At 41.2% G+C, this 10,152-nt stretch overlaps 1 protein-coding gene across 1 annotated transcript in view; it reads left to right on the top strand.

Moving 5' to 3' along the window:
- Nucleotides 1-5,549: 5,549 nt before the first annotated feature.
- Nucleotides 5,550-10,152, top strand: part of slc35f1 (solute carrier family 35 member F1) — a 411,129-nt gene continuing 406,526 nt past the window's right edge. Inside the window, exon 1 of the mRNA XM_028797802.2 lies at nt 5,550-6,028. Coding sequence (XP_028653635.1) covers nt 5,913-6,028 — 116 coding nt within the window. The 5' untranslated portion in view covers nt 5,550-5,912. The remainder of the gene's footprint in view (nt 6,029-10,152) is intronic.

Below are 10,152 nucleotides of genomic sequence, written 5' to 3'. Positions count from 1 at the left end.
AGAGGAAGAGGATGGCAAAGAAGAAGTGGGATAGTCAGAGAGATGCAGAAAGTAGACAAGAGTACAAGGAGATAAGGCGCAAGGTGAAGAGAGAGGTGGCGAAGGCTAAAGAAAAGGCGTATGATGAGTTGTATGAGAGGTTGGACACTAAGGAGGGAGAAAAGGACCTGTACCGATTGGCTAGACAGAGGGACCGAGCTGGGAAAGATGTGCAGCAGGTTAGGGTGATAAAGGATAAAGATGGCAACATACTCACAAGCGAGGAGAGTGTGTTGAGCAGATGGAAAGAGTATCTTGAGAGGATGATGAATGAAGAGAACGAGAGAGAGAAGAGGTTGGATGATGTAGAGATAGTGAATCACGAAGTGCAACGGATTAGCAAGGAGGAAGTAAGGACAGCTATGAAGAGGATGAAAAATGGATAGGCCGTTGGTCCAGATGACATACCTATGGAAGCATGGAGGTGTTTAGGAGAGATGGCAGTGGAGTTTTTAACCAGATTGTTTAATGGAATCTTGGAAAGTGAGAGGATGCCTGAGGAGTGGAGAAGAAGTGTACTGGTGCCAATATTTAAGAATAAGGGGGATGTACAGTACTGCAGTAACTACAGGGGGATAAAATTGATGAGCCACAGCATGAAGTTATGGGAAAGAGTAGTGGAAGCTAGGGTAAGAAGTGAGGTGATCATTAGTGAGCAGCAGTGTGGTTTCATGCCAGGAAAGAGCACCACAGTTGCAATGTTTGCTCTGAGGATGTTGATAGAGAAGTTTAGAGAAGGCCAGAAGGAGTTGCATTGCGTCTTTGTGGACCTGGAGAAAGCATGTGACAGGATGCCTCGAGAGGAGCTGTGGTATTGTATGATGACATCGGGAGTGGCAGAGAAGTATGTAAGAGTTGTACAGGATATGTATGAGGGAAGTGTGACCGAGGTGAGGTCTGCGGTAGGAGTGACGGATGCATTCAAGTTGGAGGTGAGATTACATCAGGAATCGGCTCTGAGCCCTTTCTTATTTGCAATGGTGATGGACAGGTTGACAGACGAGATTAGTTCCTGTGGACTATGATGTTTGCTGATGACATTGTGATCTGTAGCGATAGTAGGGAGAAGGTTGAGGAGACCCTGGAGAGGTGGAGATATGCTCTAGAGAGGAGAGGAATGAAGGTCAGTAGGAACAAGACAGAATACACATGTGTAAATGAGAGGGAGGTCAGTGGAATGTTGAGGATGCAGGGAGTAGAGTTGGCGGTGGATGAGTTTAAATACTTTGGATCAACAGTATAGAGTAATGGGGATTGTGGAAGAGAGGTGAAAAAGAGAGTGCAGGCAGGGTGGAATGGGTGGAGAAGAGTGTCAGGAGTAATTTGTGACAGACGGGTATCAGCAAGAGTGAAAGGGAAGGTCTACAGGACGGTAGTGAGACCAGCTATGTTATATGGGTTGGAGACAGTGGCACTGACCAGAAAGCAGGAGACAGTGCTGGAGGTAGCAGAGTTAAAGATGCTAAGATTTGCACTGGGTGTGACGAGGATGGATAGGATTAGAAATGAGTATATTAGAGGGTCGGCTCATGTTGGACGGTTGGGAGACAAAGTCAGAGAGGCGAGATTGCGTTGGTTTGGACATGTGCAGAGTAGAGATGCTGGGTATATTGGGAGAAGGATGCTAAGGATAGAGCTACCAAGGAAGAGGAAAAGAGGAAGGCCTAAGCGAAGGTTTATGGATGTGGTGAGAGAGGACATGCAGGTGATGGGTGTAACAGAACAAGATGCAGAGGACAGAAACATATGGAAGAAGATGATCTGCTGTGGCAACCCCTAACGGGAGCAGCCGAAAGAAGAATACATTTTTCACCCTGCTTGCTAGTTAAGTGTATGGCAAAACTGAGCTTCTTCAAATCCAAGAATCCTGGAAGGGAAGTTAGTTCTTCATAGGGAATAGCTCAGTGCTGATAACTAGCTTAACAGCATGTTTTCTGACAATAGTACAAAATTCAAAACCCAAGCACAATCCTATACAAATACAGAGAGAACAATCAAATTGCATGCAGAAACCATTTACTGTATACTAGTTTTAATATAAACTGTCCTGTAACTAATGAGTAGCTGAATGAATATCAGAAGATATCAGCAGTGTTTCTGTATTAATATGCAGCACAAAATAAGTAACAAGTTTCACTCAGTAATTTATCTTGTTATTTTTTTATAACAACACACAGCTTTGTCTTCGTACACTTTTTACATTTTTTTCAATATAATTACTTAACTAGAAAAATGCCATTTCTTGCAGTATGTGAAAGTGTTGTCATGCCAGGAGCTGTAAGCATGTTCCTGGCTAAGGGACTAGACCAAATGGCCCTGCAGTGTTTGTCTGTACTTTTCGGTGGGTGCAGGCATGTGCAACGGATTTTGAAGGGCATAACGAGGACCACCTGTTGCGCTTGAGTGTTAACACTTCTGGTTTGACTTTCTAACAGCCAGGCAATGAAGCATAGGCCTACTCCAGCGAAAAAGTACGAAAAATTAAGTATCATTTGTCACAATAATTTGGAAAAAAGGAGATTAGCATCAGGAATGTTTCAATCACAAGACATTACGCTGCCTCTTGGTTTTCACCCCGGCGGAAGGCAGGACCACGCTAAATTGAAAAATCCAACAACAGTGCCTCCCTTTCAGCGGAAAAGAAGCAAGCAGTATGATTTTCCTGCTTCAAAGAAGCGTAGAATCCTGGTACGAAAGGAGCAGGTATGTGACGCGCAAATCGTTTTGATATTGTTAGCTGGCCTCGCGTTGACTGTCCTCACAGCAATTAGTGTAGCCAGGGCCAGATTAAGAGCTTTGGGGGCCCGTAGCACATTTCAAATTTGGGGGCCCTTTTGGTCTGCATCATCTGAAGTTTAGATTCTGAACAGTTCAAACCGGACTAAATAATTATTTTACTCTCGATTATAATAAGAATCTTATAATATTTATGTGAATTTTATGTGTTGGGCCCCTAAAGTTTTGTTGTGTAAGAAATTTACAGTTTAAAAACGTAAAGAAAATATTTTTAAAGACCAGTTTTTCAATGCTACACTTTTTCATTAAATATTGGGTCCACCATTTGGGGGCCCCTGAAATTGCGGGGCCCGTAGCATATGCTACATGTGCCTATTGGTTAATCCGGCACTGATGTAGCGATCGGAAGAGCAGGTTGCAGCTTTAATTGTGCGGTCGGTGTAGCTTGCGTGCCCTTTCCGTGGTATTTTGGTTTGACATTTTTCACTTCAAAAGCATTAGGTTGTAAACGTCGTTGCCGTTTTGGTAGCAAAACACGGAGTTAGGACACGGCTTGTACTGTACTGTATTACGTTTTTGCGGGCCAGTGGCACAGGACTTGCATAACACTTATTGCTCAAACCCCCCTCCATTACAGTTTAGACAGTTGTTCGCAAACATACAGTATCTTCCTAAACAGGGATGAGAATCTGATTTTTTTTCAAAGCGTTGAAATCTATATTGTACTAAAGCTTATTGCCGTCACTCAAAAAAAAAAAGAGTTATTTCGCAAGATATAGTACTCAAACATCGTGCCTACTGCTGCAGCTTTCATCGTGCGTCGTCTAGTGATGGCTGTCGACTGAGAGATTAACCACGCACGTAGCGTGCAATCAAGTGACAAGAAGTAAACAAAGTTTTGGGTACATGTGTAGTTTTAATCATCAAATTAAAGTTCAGTAAGTTTATTGCAGATGTTTTAACATGTAGGCAGAGCTATAGAACGGAACTAGAATTTGTAAGTAAGTACCGGGGTCTCCATTGTTTTTTGCATTGCATGTTGATTAGTAACACTGAGTGAATGTTTAACTGTTTACAATTACATGTTTGAATACTGGATATGTGTCAGTAATACTTCTCAATCAAGAAAATATGATTAGTCCGTCGTGTGCTTTGAAGTAAATAAAAGCCATAACATTTTTTCAGATCACTCTGTTTCTAAATACCTATAGCAAAATTCTGTATTACAACTAAAACTAGAATAACACATTATTTATTGGTTTCTGGAATACAGACCGCACACTCTTTTCCGATTGGCAGTGTGGATGAACTCTCCTAAAGAATCGGCATACTGTCAACCACGTTTGCTTCTTGCTTTACACCCAGGGTTGCTGCGATAATCACTGGTTTCCTGCAGGGACACTAATTCTTGCAGATTAAATGTACCCTTAAGGATATATGGGATTAAATGTACAATACATGCCTATAACATCTGTGCCGTTCTTGTTACATGATTGGACGCTACATGCCCGATGATATGACGCGAACAATATTATTGTAAATAACGAAATATTTATTGCGAAATAACGATGTTATAATATGATAACGTATTATTATTGATAACGTATTATTACTGTATTTTGTCAGGTGATGACGATTTCAGGGGGTATGACAATGGTCTGATACCAATCAAAACAAACCGGTCATCTGTATCCTGTTGCTTTTGCAAAGTGATGGGTTGACATCAGAGTGCCCTGTGATGAGCTGGCACCCGGTCCTGGGCTGTACTTTGCCTTGTGCCAAGAATTGCCAAGGTAAGTCCAGAACCCCCTTTCCGTGATCCTGAATTTGTCTGAGTGGTTTTAAGGTAGCTGTAAAATTCTAAAATATAATAACACAAGATAGGGCCAGCTTGTAGTAAAGGCAAGGAAAACCAGAGCTCCAGCTGGTACAGTTCCTCGATAAATAAAACCTCTTTTTGAGGTATACAAAGTCTGGCTGATTTAGACTAAGGTTGCACAGAACTTCATGGTCAACAGCTGATGCTGGTGTTCATAATTCGGTAGAGTCCACAGTAGTATGACATTGTGCCTATATTCTTCATTAGTTAAAAAAATTGGTAGATATTATTAGTTAGGTAAGTTAATGTTTACTTTATTTAAGTCTTCACACGTAGGAGCGCGACACAAAAATACACTAAGCTGAGCTGAATTTAATATACTAAAATTCTGGTATGACCCCTCCTCAGTTTTCATAATAAAAGTCTCAGAGGTGAACACGTGAAACTGACTTTTTTGGTGTGATCTGTATTTTTATTGGTGCAACAAAAATCACGAGGCGTGTTCTCAAGCTTTTTACTAAACGTTATACGGAGTCGGAGAATACGCAGAAGTTCCTTAAAACGTTCTGCAGCATTAAACCTCATCATTTTTACAAGTTACACAGCAGAGACGTTTGTTCACTTTTACTTTCACCCTATATTTTTGCGATCAAACTAGACATTTTCGGAGCCTTCATCATTGCTGAAGTTTCTTGCAAATAACCGCTAATTTTGTTTCTCTACATTCATATATAAAAACAAAGACATATCTATTTGTTGAACTGTTTAATCTGCCCTACCAGGGATGGCTTTTGTTTGACAGTAAATCAGATCAGCATTTCATTAATTTTTTATATGTGCTCGTATAGTTTATCAGCGTTCTCATTAATTTGCTGCCGCTTGCATTTTGTCGATCCATTGATCCGAAAAGCGCTGGATTTGGGGCAGCTGCGGCTGTGGGAAGTGCTGCACTACACTTCCCAGGAATCCGTGTGAGACACTGTGCCGTGGGAAACGGCTCCCTCTGATGGAAATTGCAACGCTTTCAAAGGGGGACAAGAAAAGAGGAAAGCAGAAAGCCTGGTAACAATCGCTGCAGTGTGAGGCAGGCAGTGAGGGGCTACACACGCCTAGGAAGACGCGACGAGCAGGTGCAGTGGGTGTTTCTTTCTGATCCCAACACAGACATACAGGCGCGTCGATCGATCGACTGGATTTACAGGCACGAGTGGCATGGAGTATTGAGCGGGGCAGTTGCGCGCACTTTGCCTGCAGTTTCGGATTGCGCCCTGTGTCTGGACATCGCACCATGCACCCATCTTTCTGATCGCCACGCTTCATGCCAGCAATGATCCCCGAGCAGCACAATCATGTGGCTACCATCGAAAACATTCCTGCCGAAAGCATTAGCACGACTCCCACCCTGCTGCAGAGGATGAGGAAAGTCTTTAACAGGTAGGAAAAAGGAGATACGGCTGGTTCGAGGGGGTTGGGGCGTCTTTTCAATTTGCTCTGTTGACTCTTTTGTTAAGAAGCCGCGGGCACACAAACTCCATGGAACAGGTGGCGCATCCGTGCCTTCTCATTGAGAACTGACAAGAGTAGCCCGGCGCCTTCATCGCTGCGAGAGTTTAGCCAGGGCTCTCTGGATTGCTTTAGTTGACATTCTGAACTGGAGGGGGTGGGGGTGTTCTAGGCTTTAAAAAAAAAAAAGGAGTAGGGGTGCATTTCAGTAGACGGCATCGATACGCCCCACGTACTGTATTTTATGCGTGATCGGCTGGTGACAAATTTAAATAATACTCCCGCACGTATTATTATACAATTAACAGGTACATGCTCCAGTTTGTGTATTGATTACACGCAGTCCCACGAGTTCTGGTGTGCTGGCATTTAAATATGCTTGCCCTCTGCACACATATCGCACTAAAACGGTATGAAAAGTTTATCATAAATAAACGAATTAATGCGTTGCAAAGTGCCCTCTGCGTCTTTCCTCTAGTAAAGCTTTGAATGAACCCGCCGGGGAGGATTACCTAGTTCTGGTTGGCTTTATTTCACGATCGGAATTGCTTGTGTCGCGGAGCGGGGCTGGCACTGGCACTCGGCGCCGCTGCAGTGTACCAGCCAGACTTGTGTGGGTAGGGTGGCAATCGTAATCTGTTTGTGTTCATCCACCTACAAAATCGCCCGATCGCTTACTGCTCTCTGGGCACTTTGTTTCTTGTCAGCGGCCACAGTCACCAAGGCTGTTTTGAGCTCGGCCGCGCCATTAATTGTACAGTGTGGATGGACAGGTCCGCTGCGATATAATTGATTTGGCTTCCCTTACCGCTTGAAAATATTGATCTTTTTTCGCTGGTGGTTAGTCGTATTGGCTGTCTATAAATTGCACTTTTAATTAGTGTCATGTAGTCGTTTAATGCTGCCACGTTAGGCGCGCATCAATAATAATAAAACAAATAGCACTTGCTTTTTTTCTTTAACGATTCTCAAATAGCGCGGAATCTTTGGTATTATTTTCAGAGACTATTATGACGGTCTTGCGAATGATTATCTGAATATAAATACATTTTTAAAATCTTTAACTACAGATTTTATATATTCTAAGTCAAGGATGTGATGCTTCAATTAATTCATCTTTATTTAATATAGTGCCTTGCTAACAACAGAGGCTGCCTTACAATATTGGCGTAACTTTGGTTTTCAAGGTATTGGGGAAGAGGAAGAGGTAGAGAGACTTCGGAGTCATAATGGAACGTGGTTCACATTTTGATGATCTTTTTGTTGTTATATTGTCCGTTGAGGAATGGTGGTTTAAGGCTAATGCGGACGTGTTTTAAAACGTATTCGTATAAAGCGCACATATCAGAAGGCAGTGTAGGAGAAATGTACATATTTAAAATAGAAATAAATCCCCATGCAACAAATGTATGTATGTTTGTGTGTGCATATATATATATATAATGTGTGTGTGTGTGTGTGTATGTCTATACATAGACAGATATATGTGTGTGTATATAATTTATATATAGATAGATAATGTACTGTATATATGCAATACATATAGCACATGCATATACAGTATTTATGCATACATCTGTGGTTGCATATGTAGGTATAAGTTCACATTAATAAATATCAAGTTCCATATTCTTTTATATTGTTTACAATGGAGGAAATGTAAGGCAAAATCAATCATAAGGCAGTATGGTAGTGCAGTGGCTATTGCTGCAGCTTCATAGATCCAGTCATCTAGTTGAAATCACATGCCCGTTCATCAGGCTTATTCTCCCCAAGGGCTTTTCCTTCCACATTACCAAAGACATGTAGGTTAGGTTGCCCCTGCGAAGGTGTTCACATCAGTGTGCCCTGTGATGAGTTGGCACCCGGTCCTGGGCTGTACTTTGCTTTGTGCCTAGAATAGCCAGGGTAAGTCCAGAACCCCCTTTCTGTGATCCTGAATTTGTCTGAATGGTTTTAAGATAGCTGTAAAATTCTAAAGTATAATAACACAAGACAGGGCCAGCTGGTAGTAAAGGCAAGGAAAGCCAGAGCTCCAGCTGGCACAGTTCCTCGAGAAATAAAACCTCTTTTTGGGGAATACAAAATCTGGCTGATTTAGACTAAGGTTGCACAGAACTTCATGGTCAACAGCTGATGCTGGCGTTCATAATTCGGTAGAGTCCACAGTAGTATGACACTGTGCCTATATTCTTCATGATATTGTTTCACGGTCACTCAGATGCGCCATTCTACAGGCCTGTTGGAAAAATAACAACGGTCTTGGCAATACAAGTCACACCAAGAACACTACACTCCTAAAAATAAAGGTGCCATAGGGGAACCATTTTCATTTCCCAAAAGACCTATCCATTTAAAGGTTCTAGAGAGATTTATAATAGGTTCCATACAGTAGATAACCATAAACAGATGGCAACACATTTGTGAAATACCAATGGTTTATGATATTGTAAGGAGTCGTGCTGCATGCAATAACACAGGCATAGTCCAGGTTTTCTAAACATGTTAGCTTCCGGCTAGGCTGCCTACCAAAAATTAAAGATTTCATTTTTTCTACATTTTAGGAAGCTTTTAAAAGCACAAAGGAACAACTTCATATGCAAAGAACCATTCCTGGAATTAAGTGCTGCTTCTCAAGCAATGGTTACACAAGGAACCATACAAACCAGTAAAGAACCACAAACTGCCATTAAAGAACCATCATTTTTAAGGGTGTAGTGGTTATGTATGTTGTGTGTAATTTCCTTGTAAAAGTCCTGGAGGAAAATGACAACATATAAAGAAGTAATGTAGCCATATCAGGAAGTTACATTGTAATATGACATACCGAGATTTCAAGATGTGATAAATGCAGTAACATGTACTACATAACATTAAGATCACAAGAATTATAGTTTTGAAATATTGGACAATAAATCGGCAGATAGCAAACAATTTTATGCATTTTCCTTTGGATGGCCTATTTCTGGGATGCGAGGCCAGCATCCATGAGGAACCTTGTCCATCATTTGCTTTATTTGTTATAGTTGTATTATGCATGTGTGAGCATTGTGCACTGCTGCTCGTGTGACATGTTTGGCCATTTTCTGGGATGTTTTTAGTAAGTTTTAAAGGTAAAACAATGGGTGCCCTAAATTGAAGTCCAGCAAATCCAGTCTTTCCTACCAAAACAATTTTCTGTGCGTTTTGCAGTTCCTTTACAATAACTTTTAATGTACTGTTGTGTTTGCTGTTTTAAATTTTGATTTAATTGGTTTGGACATTGGTGCCTGGACATTCACATGTTATTCTCTGTGTTTCACTATTTACCGTGGTTTAATCCAGATTTTAAATGATCTTGCCTACACTTTTAAGAGAACACACAGTTGCTGAATAATAAGTTGTTTTTTAGCATGCATTAAACTGACAGCCCAAAATCAGCTTGAAATGGGCCAGTGCGCACTGGTACGTCTACTTTTTCACAGCTGCATACCAGATGCATAAGGCTCCATGACCTTCCTCTTCCCAATCTCTGCTCTTATGTATGTAAATGTTCATGTTAGAAACTCCAAGGGGACAAACAAAAATATCTAATATTACTACATCCCCCCATTCTATTAAGAAATCAGCCATACACAGAGTACCAACACTTACATGTCTCCACTACAGGCACTGACCTAAAGTGCATCTTTTCTCCAAAATGTACACATTTAAGAACACCGAGCATCACATAGCAGTATACAAATGGAGAAAAAGGAGCTTTTTGGTAACTCTGACAATTGATTGTTGTGTGATTAGTCACTGACTTCAATTTTGTTTTGATAAGGCTGTTTACGCTCACATCCTAACTCGTCTCCATCTGTCGATCTGTACCACACCTTTACGCTTGAATATTTTGCTCTGTTTATTTTGGCAGGACTCCCAGTCTATATATTCCATGGCTTGTCTACCTTATACTCATTTGTAACCTTTACAATCTGTTATACATCACCTATCCAAAGAAAGAAATCAAGTTAATTGTTTTCTTGAGGTGCTCTTTGTTTGCTTTATGGTTTAAGTATTTTGATTTATTTCTC

The sequence above is a fragment of the Erpetoichthys calabaricus genome, chromosome 3 (genome assembly GCF_900747795.2).
Source record: "Erpetoichthys calabaricus chromosome 3, fErpCal1.3, whole genome shotgun sequence".
Taxonomy (NCBI): domain Eukaryota; kingdom Metazoa; phylum Chordata; class Cladistia; order Polypteriformes; family Polypteridae; genus Erpetoichthys; species Erpetoichthys calabaricus.
Note: the sequence above shows the minus strand (reverse complement) of the source record. Positions and strands in the feature narration are given on the sequence as shown.